This window comes from Cervus canadensis, chromosome 33, assembly GCF_019320065.1.
Source record: "Cervus canadensis isolate Bull #8, Minnesota chromosome 33, ASM1932006v1, whole genome shotgun sequence".
NCBI lineage: Eukaryota > Metazoa > Chordata > Mammalia > Artiodactyla > Cervidae > Cervus > Cervus canadensis.
In genome coordinates, this window is record NC_057418.1 from 16,771,641 (window position 1) to 16,792,251 (window position 20,611).

Below are 20,611 nucleotides of genomic sequence, written 5' to 3' on the forward strand. Positions count from 1 at the left end.
GACGGTGCCTATGGTCCATGTGTCCCCTTTCTTAGGGTTTTCCGGGAAACTTAACTACACATCCCTCAGAGCTTGAAAACTCAGAAATTCTAGGTTCCCAAATGACTGTTTTTCTCCAAAATTTTGAGTTTAATAAATTAATCTTTGTGTAGCATTTTGCAATTTACAAAGTGCTTTTCACTTACATAATTTTGAGTAATGAAACCCTCAAACATTCCCAAGTGGTTTTATTTTAAAGGAGGAGATTTCAGTTTCCATTAACCCCATCAAGACACAGTGCATGACAAGTAGCTTTAAGAGTTTCTAGAATTAACAGTTAAAAGAAGCCCCAGTCTCCTGTAATATAGCCCGACTCAGAAAGCATTTGATCTATTCTTTTCTTAAAGCATTTATTGCTGATCTTGCATATTCTTATTTTTTTACTTGCCTTATCTCACTTAGTAGATTTGAAATTCTTTAAAGCAACATCTCTGTCAGATTTATCTGTCTATTTTTCACAGCACCAGTGAAAGTGGCAGGCCCCAAATTGATGTTTGTAAAATGAATGAAAGCAGATGATTAATTATACTTATTTCCTATTAATATTCTGGATTTTATTTGGCTTATGTGAAGAAAATCCACATAAAGGAAGGAGTCTAAGCTAGAGATTTTATAAGGAATCCTATCTTTCAGAATGCAAACCCCACCACCCCACCCCCAGACCTTTTACTCTATAACTAATAAAAGACTAGTGAGTTCTTTCTGAAAAAACTGTTTAAGGTCCCTAGTGTTTGTCTGTACTAACTCATAAGTTGATAACTCTCAAATATTAAACCAGCAACAAACCAGAGTTCCTTTTCTCACTGTTTATAGGAACTAGGAATTTAGGTTGCCGTTTTATTTTCCCCCCTCCCAAGTATATTGATCATGCAAGAGAAACACAGACCACACTGGGAATGAAATATGTAAATTAAAAAATGCACACACAGCACAAAAGCTGTATTACAAAAGCTGTAATAATTTCTTATCAGATATTATTTTGACCAACACCTCAGCCTTGAAACAGACTCTGCAACAGATGTTTTAGTGTGTATGTATATTGAAAAAAATGGAAAAATAAGATCAGCGCAAACACTATTTGTATATATGTATGAACGAATATAAAACGAAATTGTCAAGTTTTTCTTAATATTAAAAACGACACCAAGAAAATGATATAAAATATATATACCCTTGCAACTAGGACCAAAAATTTGACAACGTCAACACACTGGGATGGGGCGAGTGGAGGGGTAAATGAGAATTCATTTCTCAAAGGAGGGAAACTGGAGAGCGGGTTGGCCTGAGGTGGGTGTGACTCACATTTTCGGTTAATCTGAATAAACGGGACCGTGGCAGCACCAGGCATCCATGCTAGCTCCGGGCTCCCGGCACTCACCCTCCGCTCCGGGTGCGCCGCCCCAGGCCAGCCGAGCGCCAGCCCGGCTGCTGCCTGCGGGGAGGGAGCGCGGGGCGGGCGCTGATTGACGGGGCGCGCGGTCAGGTGACCCCGGGCGCCACGTTCCCGGAGCCCAGCCTGCGGTGGCCGCCTGGGCCGGGCCGGGGCCGAACCCGGAGCCGAGAGGACCTGATCTCCCGGAACAAAGTTGCCGGCCCTGCGGCAGCCGGGGCGGGAGAGCCGAGGCGGAGCCGGACCTGCCGGGCGCCCCTCTACTGGGGAGGCCGAACCCGTGTGCCCGGACAGGAGCCGGTTCCCAGGAGGGCGGCGGCGCGCACCCCGCGGTGCTGCGCCCTCCCCGGCCTCCGGCGCTCCTTTCCCCGCTTCAACAAAGGGGCCGGCCGGCGGGCGGGTGAGGGGAGGAGGAGGAGCCGGGGGCGCGAGCCGCCGGCGCACCAAGTTGTGGAGTCGCCTTTCCTCGGAGGAGGGGAGCGGGCGGCCGCGGCGGCCCGCGGGCTTTCTCCCGCCGAGGGGCGAGGAGGAGCCTCCGGCTCCCGAAGCCGATTGGGGAATCTCGGGGAGCGGTGCCCTCCCCGCCGCCACCCTCCTTCGGGGTCATTTCTGCAGACGGAAAACTCTCCAGTGTTTGGCAAACTTGGTGCCTGCGCGCCCGTTCCAGGTTCGCACTGGGACTGTTTTGTTTTTGGCGGAACTACGGGGCAGGAAGATTGCACAAGTTAGGGGCGTTTACAATCGAGTGTCAAAAAAAAATTTTTTTTTCTTTCGGATCTGGTCTGGTTTTCCATATTTCCTTAAACAAAACAAAACAAAACAAACCAAGCAAAAAAAAAAAAAAACAAAAAACCGCACCACAAAGCCCACGTTTGCACACACACCCGCGATTACTGCGCCTGAAACACCTCCGAGGAGACCCGGGCCGGCTTGGGATTCGGCGGCGGCGGCGGGCTGGCGAGGCGGCCCGCGGGGCATGGGAGCAGGTAAGTCCGTGCATTATTGAGCCTCGGGCCGGGCAGTGTGACCACAGCCTCGGGGACATGGGACGTAGGATGGAGGAGGATGGAGTTTTCTGCGACTCCTGTGCCCAGCATCAGCGTCCCGAGCTCCTTCTCAAGGCTGAGCCTAAGATGTAACCAACTTTTGCGTGCACTTTCCTTGGAACCTCAGTGCAGCTCCCCGCCCCGAGGCAGGGAATTCCAGAAACGTGGGGGAGAGCTCGGGCTCGGAAGTCCTCGGAATCCGTGTAGTATTTCCTAACGACCCGAACTCCTTCGACTGGTTCTGGGCAGCTTCTTGACTCCCTGAGTCTTTCTCCTGGCTGGGGTGAGAGGGTCGTGCCTCCGTGCGCTCTGGGCCAGTGATCCCCAAGAGGGGACGTGGCTTCCTAGGAGGGCCTGTCACACACACACACACACACACACACCTCAGCCCCGGGAAGGCGGGGCCCCGGAGGTGTCCGCCAGGACCGGGTGGGGAGACGTTCCCAGCCATCCGCCTGGCAGGAAACGTGCTCGACCTCCGGGCCGTTGCTTCTCCCGAGGGTGGGGCTTTGGAGAGGTGACAAGGAGCGCTGAGTTGGTGCGTAGTCCCGCGCGATTGCCTCTTCTGGGGTCCCGGATCCTTGGCATCTCTTGCGGCAATTGGTAAGGTAATTCATGTCCCTGTGTGGCTTGGGGTCCGAGGCACTGGTTGCCCAAGGCCCCTTTAGGAAACCGACACAGCACAAATTTTAGGCAGTGCAACTTTTAGAAGGCACGCTGTTAAAACTGGATTTTTTTTTTTTTTTCTTTTAAAGCCAAGCCCCAGATTACGAAAGGGACTGATTCCAGGGTTGTTTCAAGGGGAGGAGAGAATGTGCCCGACTTGCAGGAGCCAGAGGACTCACACTTTGTTTTCCACTGAACTGGGGAGCCCGGGTCTAACCCGGGTCTAACTGCCCTCCCCCGCTCCCGGGATGGCCCGGGAGAGTCTCCTCTTTGCCAGCCTCCAGGTGACCTGGGTCACCAGGGCCTCGCGGGTTGTAACCCCTTGTGGGCGAGTGAACCGAATTCTGGGAAGCCTGGATCCCCGGGTCCGGGCGGGAGCTTGCTGCTCCTGGGAACCCGGCAGTAGCCGCATCTATTCCTTTGTAACTTGCATGGGCCTCGGGAGTCGGGTGGGCGCCTCTGGGCTGGTTGCTAGTGGACCCGGGGGACCCGGGAATCCGGCGACAGCTGCAGGAATGTGGAGCTCCTGGGTGCTTCGGCTTCCAGAGCACCGGGGGGCGAGGACCATGGTTTACGCGGAGTCATTCCCCGCCCCCTGGACCAGTTTCTGAGACCCAGCAGACTTCGTTTTAACTCTCCTTCAGGTGTTTACCTGAAATTGATCGCCACCGTAAAAAGTATTAACCACAACTGTTTGAACTTCCCTTGGAGCGCTTCCGAGAATGAATGGCAATTCTTGACACTGGGCGGTGTCTTTTACTAAGTTTCCTAAGGAGCCTCAAACTCTGGCCCCCGGGCTTTCCTTTCCACTATCTCTAGCATTCTTAGGATTGTGTAAACGAATGAGTACTTTTTGCCCAAGGACCTACAGCATATTTCCATCATAATTGTAGATTGTTGAAAATGCTTGTATTTTTACTTCTTGTAATTTCCAAATTAAAAAAAAAAATTAAAGCTTGAGTTTTGCCTGTAAGGCCATCCCCCGTCCTTTTAACCCAGGTTTATTGTGGTGGCTTCTGGTTCCCTCTGACAGCCAGAGAACTTTTGAAGAAAGAACTGGATGTAGAGTTGAGGGTATTGGTTTCAGTGAGAAAGAGCTGGCTAAACTTTGCAGAACTTCATTTTGGGGAAACAGACCCTAGAGCAGAGGTAACAATAAATTATAATTATAAAGCAATATCTCATTCTTTTATTCGGTTTGTCACCTAGCTTGGTGTGGAAGATGGTGGTGTTTCCATAGTATGTATGTGGAAGTGGAGGGTCGCACGGAGGCGCCTTGTGATGAAACTTTGATCCTGTCTTCCGGCAACCAATAATGACTTGCTGCCAAATGTTACTCAACTTGGAGACCCCTGCCAATTAGTGGCATAAAGTATCAGTCAGTGGCAATGTTACTGTTAACATTTTGGTCATCTGCAGTTCTCCCAATTTGCCTTGTCTTTCCTTGTCCTCTGATCTCCCTTACTGCTGAATCTGTGTAGCCTGTAAAGGATTTTGATTATCAAGAGAAAATCTGAGATTATCTTAAGGAGCTGGCAAAGTAAAACTTTATGATGAAGGAATATTAATGTGCAAATGAAACACAGTTCTGTGCAAGCAATTTACTTTTCTCTTTTGTGGAATGGGAAAAATCTTTTGAAGACGTTGGCTAAGACCACTTATGAAAGAGAGAATTAGAAATGTATTTCAAGGGAAATAATTAGTTGCTTTCCAGTAAAGAGAATTTTTTGCTGGGAAAAGCTGATTTTCATAGTAAAATTTTATGTGCATTCTTCTGAACAAAATTTTTGGTACTCGAATGTAATAAAATACCTTTAAGAATTTAGCAAATCTTTGGCAGGTATTTACCCCCCAAAAGGAACCTAATTACATGATAATCCATAAAGTACAATAGTAGTGGACAGTATAAAAAGTGAAAAATGTTTTTATACTCTCACAAAATCTCGGAGATTCAGGCTGATGATCTAACCCATATATTTCTCCCTTTTGGAGAGAAAATTGTTCCTAAAGCTTTAGCAATTCATCAGTTTTCATCTACCTCAAACACTTTAACATTTAAAACCTGTTTCTAAGGTGACCTTGACTTCTTTATTATTAGAATATACCCTTTTCCTAACTACTAAGGAAAAGAAATTTTATATTTTATGTATTTATATTGTTATGAAATATAAAACAAGGTGGTGTGTCCTTGAATGTTACATATTATAAACATTATGTAAGAACTTCTAAATAGTGAATAGATATGTAAAAGAACTATATTACAAAATACTAATGCATATGATGTGTCCTTGAATTAAATAATTGAGTTGTCTAAGCCTAGCTAACAATAAACTCTGGTTTTGATATCTATTATAATATGTGAATTAATGTCTATTATTTGTAGATTAATATTTGGATGTCTTGACTGTTATTTTCCCAATTAAATGATTGATTTATTTAGCTGGCATTTGAGGTGCTCATAAGGGGATGTTAGGGTATAGCCAGGTTGCTGACCTTAAACTTGAATTCTGATTCTATTTGGGTTGCTTGGGCATTGTGTTCCAGAAAGTTCTAGGACAGTGCATGTCTAATTGATGACATTTTAAAAGAAAAGTGGTACTGCAGGGTAGAATCCTCAATTCTGTAAATTCTCATCATGCCTCGACTCTTTTAACTACTAAAAGATTAAAATTATTTTGAGTGATGTCTATTCTCAGGAGAATTCACGTGATGGGTTTTCCAAAATAAAATCTGTGTCAATGGATATAACATGTAACTGTCCAGATTTACATATAATCCAGACCATTCCTGAGATCAGACTTTTTGGTTATCTCCACGTGTATATCTCAAACTCCATCAATCCAAATCACACTCCTTATTTCGTCCTTCAGATTCTCATGCTTCAGTGTTCCCAACTCATTGAATGTCTCAATTGCACAGGCCAAAATTGGGCAGTCATTTTGTGCCTCAATATCCTGAAACTCTCATATCCAGTCAGTTCCCAAATCCTATTGGCCTTCATTTAATATCTAATAGCCCTCATGTCCACCCACTTCTTTCTATCTGAGCTTATTTAGGCCACAATCATATGTTGCTTCCCAGCTTAAAATCATCTGCTGTTTTCCCACTGCTCTTCGGAGAAATAACAAAATCCTGTACAGTCTGTCTTTACAGCCCTACCCCTGGTTCTGTCTACCTCACCTAGTTCAACAAATCCCTCTCCTCTTAGGCTCCAAAAGCACCTGCCTTTGCTCAGGTTTTTGAATGCTCTTTGATGCTTCCTGTCACTTTACATGGGAGATTCTTACCTTTTCCTCTTCTCATCTCTTATCCTTGAAGGCTTGGCTCAAATGTCACATCTTCAAGAAAGCCTTCTTTAATTGCCCAGAGCAGGTCAGATTCCTCTGCAGTATGCTCATATTACTCTATGCATCTCCTTTGTACTTTTGTAACTTATTAGTAGTATAGTGAAATACTCCATTATATAATTAATTACTTGGTGTCTGTGGATTTCAAACTAATATAGGTTTTGTCTCTTTGATAGTCATATTTCCATTGCCCAGATCAGTGCATTATACTTGAAAGTGAAAGTGTTAGTTGCTCAGTCATGTCTGACTCTTTGCAACCCCATGGACGGTATAGCCTGGCAGGCTCCTTTGTCCATGGGATTCTTCAGGCAAGAATACTGGAGTGGATTGCCATAGGTCCCAAATAAATATTTGTTGAATGAAGGATTACTGTATAAAACCATATAGAATGTGCACAGTCACTTCAGTAGTGTCCAACTCTTTGTGACTCCATGGATTATAGCCCACCAGGCTCCTCTGTCTATGGGATTTTTCAGGCAAAGATACTGGAGTGGATTGTCATGCCCTCCTCCAGGGGATCTTCCTGACCTACAGATTGAATCCTAGACTCCTGTCTCCTGCAGTGGCATGTGGCGTCTTTACCACTGAGCCACCAGGAAGCCCACATGTAATATATATACATATATTTTAATATTTATAGTCATATATATTATACATCTATGATATATATTGTGGTTATATATTACATCTATATGTAACATGTTATACATAATATATATGTCAGCATATATTACTATATTACAACATATTAATATAGTCTTGTATATTTTTTAAAATCCATGTTTTCCCTTTTCTCTTTAGGTATTGATGTTGATAATTATAGAAAATTGAAAGTCTTTAAAAGAGGATCTTGTCAAGCCTTTGGATTGTATTGAAGTGCAACTAAGATGGCCAAGTATGGAGAACATGAGGCCAGAGCTGATGATGGGCAGAATGAGTTCAGCGACATCATTAAGTCCAGATCTGGTAAGTAATGGAAGCTTCAGAAGATGGCTGATTTTTGTTCATAAGCTACTGAGAAGACATAGGATTTTGTTTGTTTTGCACTGTCCTTATGAGACAAACTTCTTGTGAGAAGCAGAAATCTGACAAATGACGATTGCACTGTAAAAGGAAATGCAGTATCTCTGTGTGTGCCCTGCTTAGTCGCTCAGTCGTGTCTGACTCTTTGCAGCCCCCTGGACTGTAGCCGGCCGGGCTCCTCTGTCCATGGGCATTCTCCAGGCAAGAACACTGGAGTGGGTTGCCATGCCCTCCTTGATATCTCTGTGTATTCTGTCTTAATTTCTCAATCCGTCTTGGTCTCCTGGTATGTTGATTGGCATTGCTTGGTGAAACTGCTGCCTGTTAGCTGGTAGCTGTTCATTTTTAAGAAGCCTCTTGAACATAAAAATTCAGCTTAAAAAATGATGCTTTAGGTAGGAAATGCTGTGGTTTCTGATGAGGTGGGTAGTCCTGAGATTTGCTTTCATACACCCTCTCCCCCATCCCGTTTCTAACCAGTGCTAGGCCAGTGTCTTTCTACCTCTGCTTCCCTTTTTGAAGCATCTTATAAACCTTCTCAAGGTACACTTTTACCTAGGTTATCTAGTAAACTAGATTAAGACAGATGAATGGTTTTCATTGAAGATTTAAATTGATGACATAAGGATACCACTCCCTCCCCCAATCTTTTTAGATAACCAAGTACTTTACCACTCTGGCTGTATTAACTGAATCAACTGGGGAGGGTTTTTTAAGTATAGATATGTTGGCTCCACTCCAGACCTACTGAGTAAAAATTTCAGTATTTTTAAAAAGCATCAAATGTGATTGAGATAGACTCTATGGGGAGATATTTTTGAGCAGCCAGGACCTGAGTTGTGAAAGTTACACAGAACTTGACCCTGGGTGTGAACACTATACTTAAGTAACTTTGAGAGTTACTTTGGGCTATAAACTTAATACCTAGTGTCACTTTAAAACCAAAAAAGGAACCTCATGTCTGTTTTTGCTATGTGAACCATCTTTATATTATGTTAGAAGGTTGTTTTTTTATTGTATGAATCTGCAGAAATATGCACTGAAAATAGGCTCTAAATTGATAGAGATGAGGGTTTCCCTGGTGGCTCAGATGGTAAAGAATCTGCCTGCAATATGGGAGACCTGGCTTTGATCTCTGGGTCAGGAAGATCCCCTGGAAAAGGTAATGGCAACCCACTCCAGTGTTCTAGCTTGGAGAATTCCATGGACAGAGGAGCCTGGTGAGCTACAGTCCATGGGGTCACAAAGAGTTGGACATGTCTGATCTACTGACACACACACGCACATTTAAGGTATATTTCCCTTCATGGCCCTAGTGTTGGTTGATTGGTAAAGACTGGTTATTACAGTCTTGGCTCTAAATGTGTAGCCTCTACTGTGTAGTTTGAAGGATCTTTTAGGGGGTACAGCTTAACATCCTATTTTAAAGTATGCTCTGAGAAAGTTTAATGCCCCCTAAAGTTTGTCTTGATTTAAATGCTTTAGTTGTATAAAGTACTATGTTGATGTAAGGGATTACTAATATCTTCTAAACAGTACAGAATGTATGTCTAGAAAAATATAGATGTACCAAGGAGGAAAATGACAGTGAGACAATTTAATGTATCCATGCTTGTCATGTTCTATAAATTGTGAGGAGTTATGTTCTTAAATAGTTTTCTGAGTCAACCACCATTACGGTAAGACCTTTGATATTTATAACTGTGTACTTTAGCCATGTCCATAAAAAAGTAATTATATAAGTTTAAAAATACTTGTTATATATGATGAGTACACATAACTTTTAAACTACTCTTTAAATTAAAAATGATCATTTCAAAAGACTGACTATTCTCATACACTATTGGGGACAGTTGGGCGGAACTTATTACGTTTTTAACGTATGCATTCCAACTGGCCCAGTACCTCTATTTTTGGAGTTTTGTTTAGAAGTCACAGAAATATACAAGCAAAAAGTTGATCATAGCATTTTTATTACAGAAAAAAAAATTAGAAATACCATAAAAATCCAATAGTGAGGATTGGTTAAATCATAATTTCCCAAAGCATTTGAAACAAGCCTAAGTTCTAATGTATAAGTTGAAAAAGGATGTCACAGGCAAATAATTTTAGGAAACAATGGTTAACCTATGCTGTTCCTTTAGTGTAGGGCACTTGACCAAATCATATAGAATCTCAGTGGAGCTAATTAATGTGTATTCATAAAGTAAATATTATACATTCATAAAAATGTTATGATATGTATATATATGAACATAGAAACATGTTCTTGATGTTGTTATATAAAAATTATGTGCAATATGAAATCATTTATGTGAAAAATTTTTTTTTCCCAATAAAGTTCAATGGAATGTACACAAAAATGTTAATGCTGGTCATTCTGGCATTTGGGGATTATTATTTTTCTCTTTTTCACTTATATGCACTTTAAAAGCTTTTCAATGAGCCTGTATTACTTCTTAAAGTATTTTTAAAGTATTCTTAAAAATCTCAAATTGCTTCAAGTGTTTTGATGCCAAGGTGATGACTGTTACTTTCTTTTTTAGTTTTGATGGTTCCTACTTCAAAAAGCATTGAAAACTTAGCTGTTGCATAGCTGAGATCTGAATCACATTCTTTTGGCTGGATTATGTTGCAAAAGGCAGTAGATAAATTTGGATTTGAATGGGCCTGTTAATTTCAATCTTGCTTTCTGAAAGTCAAAGGAATCATATACATATAATGCATATTCTCCTATAGGAGAATTTTGATTCAAATATATTTCTGTGTTTCTACCTTTTGAGGGTCTAGCTATGGCGGAGGGGATAGAGATTAGGGTAGGGAAGACCTGATGTTGAGATTATACTGATAAACTTTTGTCTTGGTTCATGAAGATTTTTCTTGTTCCTCCTCAAATCCTTAAGTTTGGACAGTCTAAAAGCCTGACTTCATAAAAGTATTGGTGCATTTTATGTTAAGGTATTAGGATCGTTTATATTGCCCTCATTCAATTTTAATTTGCTTTATGCAGTGTATGAGGTTTAATAATTTTTAAAGTAATTTCCACCAACTAAACAGAAATCTAAAATATCAAGAGTAGGTGATGAAATATTTCATGAATATAAAAATCACATATTTCTTAATGATTGTAATACATTTGTCTTGGATTTGAGTGAATTTTAGAAAAGAACTTGAAAGAATATGACCTTTAATGATTCAAGATTTGGAATTGGGTAAAAGTAAGTCTTTCCCTAACTTAAGGACATGCAAGTCAAATTTGCCTGTCATTAATCAGAAAAGAACTTGAAAGAATATGACCTTTAATGATCCAGGGTTTGGGATTGGGTAAAAGTAAGTCTTTCCTTAACTTAAAGACATTCAAGTCAAATTTGCCTGTCATTAATGATAGCCAGAATTAGTGAGCTTCAGAAAGTTTTACAATTTATTAAGTATTTTAAGAGTAGGTCAAGAGTAAGATTTTTTTTTTTTTAAGTGAAATATGTTATCAATGGAGTCTGTGGTGCGTAAACTTCTGCTTGGAACATTTTAAACGTGAAATAAAAAAATGGTTTGAGATATGTGTAAAATCAAAGAATAGCCTCACTGCTATTTTATTCTATCAATAGTGACACTTTAATGCCAGTAACATAGAATAAGTCAACCTTTTCTGTTCTTCTCAGTGCTGTTCTGGTAAGTTTTAGCTCAAAGCCCCATAAAGAGGGTAGACCTCAGGGCTAAAGACTGCCAACTAGCTCCTTGTGCGGATTTTGACTAGTAGGGATTAGAATCACAGATTCTCACATGGGAAGGGGCCATTTGTTGAATGAATTAGTCGGTAAAACTCCACATTGTTGTATGATTCAAAATATTCTTGAACAGCCTTTAGGCAGGAAGCCCGAGTGTAACATTTTTATCATTGCTTCCTTCACTTTTTCTCTTCTTGTGTAATCCTGACCTAATTGTGGATGGAACCTGAGAGGTCCTGTTGCCTGGCCATGCCCCCGTGTACCCAACCTCTTCTTGCACACTTCTAGTGATGGGATCTCACTGATTATGGTAATTCTAGCAACTGACACTTACTGAATACATGCAGTGTGCAGATGTGGTGCTCAGAGTTTCACCCTCACAATGACTGTTTTACAGATGACGGACATGAGCCACACGGAAGTAATTTGCCAAACTGGCCTTCTTTCTATTTCTGCAGAGGCCCCGCCATGCCTGCCTGAGGGCCTTTGCACATCCCTCTTTGCCTGTCTTTGCCTGATGGGCTCCTCTTCTTAGGTAGATCTGGGCTTTAGTATCACCTCTGAGAAAACTTGCCTGCTGACTTTAGGAAGTAACTCTCCCAGACATCTTTTTGTTGTTGTTACTGTTTATTTATAAGACTTTCCTGCTTGTCCTGTGGTTAAGAATCCGCCTTGCAGTGCAGGAATGTGGGTTCGATCCCTGGTTCAGGATCTCAGGGTTTTCCCTGGTGGCTTGGTGGTAAAGAATCCACCTGCTAATGCAGGAGATGTGGGTTCGATCCCTGGGTCGGGAGGATCTCCTGGTGAAGGAAATGGCAAGCGGCTCTAGTATTCTTGCCTGGGAAATCCCATGGACAGAGGAGCCTAGCGGGCTACAGTCCGTGGTGTCACAAAAGAGTCAGACATGACTTGGTGACCAAACAACAACACTGGGGACTGAGATCCCACCTGCTGTGGAGCAGCTAAGCTCGACCACCACAGCTAGAGTCTGTGCGATGAAAAATCCCACGTGATGCAACGAAGACCTGGCACGTCAAAGAAATAAATATTTAATTATTTGGCCGTGCCAGGCCTTAGTTGTGGCACCAGGGATCTTGAGTCTTTGTTGCGGCATGCAGAGTCTTTTAGTTGTGACATGTGGGATCTAGTTCTCCGACTAGGGATCGAACCGGGCCCCCTGCATTGGGAGTGCAGAGTCTTAGCCAGAAGACCATGAGAAAGGTCACTCCCAGGCACTTTTGACTGTATCAGTATATGAAGTTCCCCCTATGCTCTGTCTCTCTCTGGTAGTTTTCTTGTTTCTCTTTGTGTGCGTGTGTGTGTGTGTGTGTGTGTGTGTGTGTGTGAGCTTCCTTGGTAGCTGAGATAGTAAAGAATCTTCCTGGAATGCAGGAGACCCAGGTTTGATCCCTGGGTGGGGAAGATCCCCTGGAGAAGAGCATGACTACCCACCCCAGTATTCTTGCCTGGAGAAGTCCATGGACATAGAAGCCTTACAGTCCATGACGTCGTCAAGAGTCAGACACAGCCGAGCAACTGACACCTGAATTTTTCTTTCAATGTCTTACCCATCTTAATTCCACAAGAGCAGGGACCCATGCATCCCTGGGACTCAGCCCAGGGCCTAGCTCATAGCAGGTAAGCAATGAATGTCTAGTCAGTGAAAAAGGCTACAGAGCTAGAACTGTCAGAGCTGGGGTGAGAACTCAGGTGATCTGACCCCAGAAACTGTGCCTTCGAACTCTGGACAGAGTACCCAGTTTCCTAATTTACCAGGTAGTTTATTTTGTTACTGCCAGATGGTCCTTTGTTTTTTTTGTGCCTAAATTGATTCCTTAGAAATTTTGCAGAGTATTAATTGTTTCGCTACATCCCTCTGCTTCTGCCTTTGTGGTTACAAAATTGGGGCCCTTGGCTGTGAGATAGAGCTGCTCCGGGCCGCTGGCGGGCATCCTGTCCAGCCATGGGAAGGCCGATCGCAGGAGACCTAACCTGCCGCTCTCAGCCCTGATTATTGGCTCTGGTCTCTGTCATTCTCTTTTAGAAGTTAGCAAAGGAAAATACCAGAGGACTGGCAGTCCTCTGGGTGGAAGGTAGAAAAACCGATAATCTTTCTGACGTGAATTCCCCTTTCTCTTTTCCTTTGCCTGCTGCTCAAGGCTTTTAACTGGCTGGTGAAAAAAAAGGTAGTGGATTTCAGATGGACTGCAATCTGGCACAGTTTGAGGCCTGGTCTGATGCCTGGATGGGTATCTATGGCATTGAAAGGGTTGGTTGGGGAGGAGGGGACTGGGAGGGGAGAAAAGGGAGGCCAGTGAAATAAAAATAAAATGAATTCTTTACTATGGAATATTATACCTGGTTAAATTTATAACAGGCCTAACAATGATACTGTGTTTGCACGATACTATGTTTAAACTTTCTTAAGAAGATGTGGTTTTATGAAGCTGGGAGGAAGGTTACCTTATTTGTTTATCTTTTAGAGGCCTTTCTTTAGGAAAAACAGTGGTTACGTTGTATTTCCCATTGGTCTTCTTCTTTCTCTTTCATTTAAAGAAATATCTGTGTGGGATTTTCCTAAAGAGTTTAAGGGACTGTGAAAAATAATTTTTTTTTTTCCCTCCCCCTCCAAAGCATTACTTGGCTGGAATGCCTGTGCTTTGAAGGGAGTCTTTGAGTGTGTTTGTTTTTTTCCGTGAGCCCTGGGGATTTGTGGTGAGGGACAGTGACCCTGGTGGAAATTCAACTCTAATAGAGGAGAGCAGCTATTCTTGTCATGCACATAAAATATTCTGTGTTGGTACCTCATTAGGCTGAAATAGTGCCATCATAAAAAAGATTCTGCATTCATGTGATCCTCATGACCTGTAACTAAGGTTGGGAAAGCTGTGTAGGTGATCTGTTCTCCACAGGAAAACATAAATTTTGGAGAATGTTCTAAGCAGTAGAAGTCTTTAGTATATAGACAGAATGGAAAACTCAGTTTTATTGAACCTTATTTGAGCCCAGATTTGAACTAGATGTCGATAGGATGATTTTCAGGAAACAAGGGAACATGCAAGATCATCGAAGCAGTTGTAAATATTAGTTAAAATTCTATTGCGAAAGGTGGTTTCACATGTACTGGTTAGATTTTTTTTTTTTTCCTCTTTAAGCTGCGTGTGTGTGGAGGCATAGATATTTACTGTTTTACTCTTTTTATTTTCTGGTGTGCCTTAATTGCTTAATAATAAATACAGTCAGTTTAGTATTTGAGAGGTGAGTCGGTGTGAGATTTTAATATACATTTACTGTCGAAATGATGGTTGTGGACTGAGAAATCTAAGCTGGACCTAGTTCTTTCACTTTTCCTTGCTCTACCCCTGGATTTACAAAGGTCAAGTGTGGGAGGCAGGTAGTCCCAGGTTCCATGTAGCTCTCTGGCCTTGACATTCGTGCCTTTTCACAACCAAACACCTGAGATTTATTTATATTCTGTGAACCTTCTCTGTCAGAAGCTGTTCTCCTAGCCTAGCCAATAATAGGAATTGTTTGTGTGTATGCCCTCTTGGCAGTTAAGATTAAAGTTTGCATTGGTACAATCTTATACCGATTTTGAGATCTGTTTAATTAAAAAAGCAAAAAAATCAGTTTTGTTTGTCACAGTCATTAAAATCAAGGTGTAAAGCAGGAGAATAACATTTTGTAGGTGAATATTTTCAAATGAACTTTGTTTTGGTGGGTGGGTGGCAGGCTAATTATTATGATTTCTGTCTGGCTCATCAATCTCAGTATTGAATTATGTAACATTCTTTTTCCTGAAGATCAGGACAAAGCACGTTGACACATTGATAATGACATTTCTGATAGAGCAGAGAAATCTAGTAAAAAATATGACTTTCTGTCTCTAGACTGGCACAACTTAGAAGAATCCCATGATTAAAAAAATATTATCCGCTGAGATCATCTTCTCTAATTCCATTGTTTTAATGTTTGCACATTTGTCCCAGGCCATGTTCTGATTAAGATTTTGGTGTAGGATATTTATGTCCAAAAAGGCTTTAATATAAATTGATTGGTTCTCTTGCTCCTTATGGGCGAGTCTTGTGATTTTCATTAGTTCAGTAATTACATAGATGTCCACATATGCTTTTATTTTGAAAGTCGGGTTTTGGGCGCAGTCTCTCAGAGTTCCTAACTCTGGCTGCATGTCAGAACCACCCTTTGGGATTCCCACTCAGTCACGTGGGGTGGGGTCCCGGCGTCTGGAGTTTTAACAAGCTCTGCAGTTACTGTTTAGTGCCATTGATTTATGGACAAAGGAAGCAGGTTTAAGATCCTTGGAACCAAAGTGAAAGTGGTCTGTGCATTTCAGAGGAGAAAGGAGAGCTATGGTCCAATGTTGAAGATTATTTCTACCTCTTCTTTTTAAATAATTTTAAGAGGTAATGGATTTTGTGGTATTGGACTTTTTTTCTTTTGCCTTGTATTCTTGTGCTGAGCAAAGGTATAGTTGTGTAAAGAGAGCAGGAGAGTGATGAAACTTTGGTGCATTTCTTACTGTGGACTGTTGAACTGGAAGATCCTACCAAAATATCCAGCCCTGAAATATTTCTTCTTGGATCACCTTGGTCTTCAGTTTGGTGCATTTAGCCTCTTCCTGCTGCAAGGTTAGTCAAAACCTTAATTCTTTCATGGAATGCTCTGAATTTATCATAAAAACTTACTGTCTGTTTTTTTCTAAGAAAAATTTCCAAGACAGATATGGTTTGACTCATGGTGAGAAAAAATCCCACATCCATCCTTTATGTTGATTTTTTTTCTTTTTACTTAAGTTATAATTTATTCATACAATGGAATTATTTGCAATGAAAAATCACAAGTTCTTTCTGTATTGATATGGGATGGTCTCTAAGATATGATATAAAGTGCAAGAACATAATAACTTGATGGTAGTTTTCTTATCTTCTTTAAGGTTAATAAGGTATTACAATTGTATTTGCCTCCTTGTTTTTGTAATTGTACTTATTTTTTTAATAATCTTTATTTTTTATTGAGGCCTGTTTGATGTACAATAATACAATATGTTATGGGTGTACAATGTAGTAACTCACAATTTTTAAAGGTTATACTTCATTTATACTTATTATAAATTATTAACTATATTTTGCATGTTGTGAAATATATTCTTGTAGCTTATTTTATACTTAATAGTTTGTACCTTTTACTTCCCTACCCTTATGTTGCCTCTCCCCTCACCCTCTCCCCACTGGTAACCAGTTTGTTTTTATATCTATGAGTCTGCTACTTTTTTGTCATATTCACTAGTTTGTTGTATTTTTTAGATTCCACATGTGATACCATACAGTATTTGTCTTTCTCCGTCTCATTTATTTCCCTTGGAGCATAATGCCCTCCAAGTCCAATATTAGAGTTACAAGAATTTAAGTACTTTTGAGGTTTACTTGTCAGATAATTGAATTGTCTTAAAAGATAATCAAATATGTCAACTGTGGTTTGAGCTGCTGAAAGGAGTTTAAGTTTGTAAAGGAAACCAAGGATCAAACCCCCTGTATTAGTTTCTATGGCTTCTGTAACAAATGACCACAAGTTTTACAGTTTAAAACAATAGAAGTCTATAGTTTCCCAGTTCTGGAGGCTAGAAGCCCAAGATAGAGGTGTCAGCAGGGCCTTGTTCTTCTGAAGTTTCTAGGAAAGAATTCTCCTTGCCTCTTTCGGCTTCTGGTGGCTCCTGGCTTTTGCTGGCTTGTGGCAGCATCCCTCCAACTTCTGCCTCTTTTTCTAAAAATTGCAGGATAGTTGCTTTACCCTGCTGTGCCGGTTTCTGCTATACAATCAAGAGAACCATCCGTATGTATACCTACATTGGGCTTCCCAGGTGGCTCAGTGGTAAAGAATCCTCCTGCCAATGCAGGAGACACAGGTTTGATCCCTGGGTCGGGAAGATCCCCTGGAGGAGGAAATGGCAACCCACTCCAGTATTCTTGCCTGGGAAATCCCATGGACAGAGGAGCCTAGTGGGCTACAGTCCGTAGTGTTGCAGAGTCGGACACGATTGAGTGAGCATGCATGCACATACATCCCCTCTTTCTTGGCTTTCCTTCCAGTTTAGGGGACCACAGAGCACCAAGTAGAGTTCCCTGTGCTATGCAGTGGGGAGGTTTAGTCGCTAAGTCGTGTCTGACCCTTGCTACCTCATAGACTGTAGCCTGCCAGGCTCCTCTGTCCATGAGATTTTTCCAGGCAAGAGTACTGGAGTGGCTTGCCATTTCCTTCTCTAGGGGATCTTCCCATCCCAGGGTTTGAACCCTGGTCTCCTGCATTTCAGGCAGATTCTTTACCAACTGAGATACCGGTGAAATGGATTCCTGTTCATGTGGAACGGTCTGTCTCATTCTTTCATCTCTCTTTAGTTTTTGTGTACGGGACCATGTTCAGGTTTTACTCAGGGAATTCTAAAGTTTGCAAGACACATGACCCCTTATCAAAATACTGTCTTTTAAAATGCAAGTCTGACTTAGAGCTGGGAGAGTGACTGAGTCTTATTTGGTGTTGAAGGCTCTGGGCCATATCCAGAAGCTGCTTCCTGGGATGCTCTGAGATAAAACTCCAGGTATACTCTATTTGATACTTCCCTGATAGCTCAGTTGGTGAAGAATCCACCTGCAAAGCAGGAGACCCCGGTTCAATTCCTGGGTTGGGAAGATCCTCTGGAGAAGGAATAGGCTATCCACTCCAGTATTCTTGGGCTTCCCTTGTGGCTCAACTGGTAAAGAATTGCCTGCAATGTGGGAGACCTGGGTTCGATCCCTGGGTTGGGAAGATGCTCTGGAGAAGGGAAAGGCTACCCACTCCAGTATTCTGACCTAGAAAATTCCATGGTCTGTACAGTCCATGGGGTCACAAAGAGTCAGACACAACGGAGCGACTTTCACTTTATACTCTATTTACTTTGTTATCCTTATAGTCCCTTTGTAAGTTGTTTAGAAAATGTTATACTGCAGAATGTAAAGCTATTTATTTTTGTGCTTCTACTTAGGGTATCTGTGGTCAGTTCTATAACATAACAGTCCCTTCAGTTCAGTTCAGTTCAGTCGCTCAGTCGTGTCCAACTGTCTGCCACCCCATGAATCACAGCACGCCAGGCCTCCCTGTCCACCACAAACTCCTGGAGTTTACTCAAACTCATGCCCATCGAGTCAGTGATGCCATCCAGCCATCTCATCCTCTGTCGTCCCCTTCTCCTCCTTAATCATGTATTAAATCCTGTTATAATACTGTGTCTGTAGAAAAAAAATCAGAGTGACTTGAATTATTCTAACTTACATGTGCTTTTTCAAGAGTTGTGGCCTGTTAGAAGGGCGTTGGTATTTGGAGAATGCACGCACATGCTTGCTGTCTGTCTGGGGCTGGCCTTTTGGAGCATTTGGTGTAGCACAGATCTTACTCTGGGGACCTGGCATCAAGGCAGATTGCTCAGAGAGGGGAACTCATTTGCATGCATGTTTCAATGAAACATTTAAGGAAGTCTGATGCTGACCTATCTTTTTATGTCTCCCTCCCTCCAAAAAATACCCTGTGAGGGAGGCGCACGGTGCTTGTGAGGACGGCCCGTGGTCCTTTTCTTGTCTTTGGGACGTGGCTTGCTTTGTTTTCTCTGCTTGATTGTTCTTCCCTCCCCACCCCTTGGTTTTAAAACCTCCATCTTTCAAACATCAGCATAAATGCCACAAAGCATTCTATTCTTTGATCGATCACAGAGCCACAATCAATCTTCTTCCCTCTTGCTCACCATTTATTTCTATTTTTGGCTCCTCTTGCTTGTGCATGGGCACATGCTTTCCTAACTTGACCTTCTGATGCAGCCTTTAGCTTAGTCTCCACACACAGTAAGTGCTCAATAAAGGTTCGCCACGCTCTTTAATGGTTTAAAATAATCAGACTTGCTGATATACACACCTTATTCACTCCGCAAATGCTTGTCATTCATTCAGTGTAGCTAGGTGATGGGCCCAGAGGTGAGCAAGGCATTGGTCTCTGCTTCATTCAGGTGTTCTCAGGCTGGTTGGGAAGGAGACAGCGCTGCACAAACCCTGTGTAGTGTACCCAAAGCTGGGGAATCGGGGGAGGAGGAAGGGCAAGGTCTTACTTCATTGGGAAAGAGAGAGGCCTAAGAGGAAGGGAGCTGAGGTGTGCCTTGAGGGATGCATAGGAGGTAGTTGTGTGGCTGTGAAGGGAGGGCATTCCAAGGTGATGGGAAAGAACAGTGCATTTTGAGCCTGCAGCTGGTAGGTGAGTGTGGCTGGGGTGTTGTAGATGAGGGGAGAGGTTGGGACCAGATTTTGAAAGCAGGCTAAGAGGTTTGATCTTTTCCCTGTTGGGAGCTACTATGGGATTTTAAGTGGGTTAATGATGGGCTCAGTATTGTTTTTCAAAAAGGTAACTTGGTGGACAGTAAGAATGATAAATTTCAAAGCGAGCAGAGTTGAAGGGAGGAAGGGAGCAGATAAGTTGTGAAAATAACTAAGGTTAGAGATCATGGGAGCTTGGACCAGAGTGGCACAAGATTGGAGGAGTAGGGGAGAGGATTTGGAAGATGGTTTGCAGTTAGTGACAACATGCATAAAGCTATAATGCAAACTTCACTTCAAGGGATTTGTTTTATATTCTTCAGTTCTTCGAGCTTTTCACATTATATTATAATTCATATATATATTTTTCAATCAGATGTATAGTTCTAAAAATTATGTTATAAATCATGTTACAGCCCTTTTAGTATTTGCTCTTCCTCCAGAATTAATATTCTTAACTTGATTAATTTCTACATTTTAAAGGTAGCTTTTACTCCTTAATTACATTAATTGCTGTTTTTCTAAAATTGCGCTGTTGGTTGGCTTGTTCAGGTGACTTTGAATTGAACTGTTTTAATAGCATTTGTAATTTTTTTCTATATGTATATTCTGAAAGAAATGTCATGTTTAGGGAAAAAGTAGGTTGATTAAAATAAGAAAAAAGATAATATAAAAGCTCTTTGAAAAGGAGGCAAAGAAAGGTAATATTAATTTTTATCTTGAAGGGAATAGTCTTGGACAGCTGAAAGAAAATTTATGTGTGAAAAGAGCCTGGAAAATTATTTTAGAGGAAACTTAATTGAAGAATAGGATGTTTCATGTGAGGATAGTGTCATCCTATATCACTGATTTCACTTTCAACAGATAGCATAGAGTAAATGCAAATTAAAAATAAATCAAGAACAGACGATGAGAAATACCTCTCATTTAGGAAGTAATTAAGTGGTGGAAAGGTCATTGGAGTTCAGTCAATAAAGCAGGGATGCTCAAAAATCATAATTATTCAGGTAACAGATGCTTTTCC

The 20,611-nt window shown here is 41.7% G+C and overlaps 1 protein-coding gene across 3 annotated transcripts in view; it reads left to right on the forward strand.

Annotated features, from left to right (window-relative positions):
- Positions 1-2,280: 2,280 nt before the first annotated feature.
- Positions 2,281-20,611, forward strand: part of UTRN (utrophin) — a 538,889-nt gene continuing 520,558 nt past the window's right edge. For 2 of the 3 annotated variants that reach the window (XM_043457448.1, XM_043457451.1), the window contains exons 1-2: positions 2,899-3,078; positions 7,290-7,454. In XM_043457448.1, the coding sequence (XP_043313383.1) occupies positions 7,376-7,454 (79 nt within the window). In that variant the 5' untranslated portion in view covers positions 2,899-3,078; positions 7,290-7,375. Of the gene's footprint in view, positions 2,416-2,898; positions 3,079-7,289; positions 7,455-20,611 lie in introns of those variants that run through there. The other variant, XM_043457450.1, reaches the window with a different exon arrangement.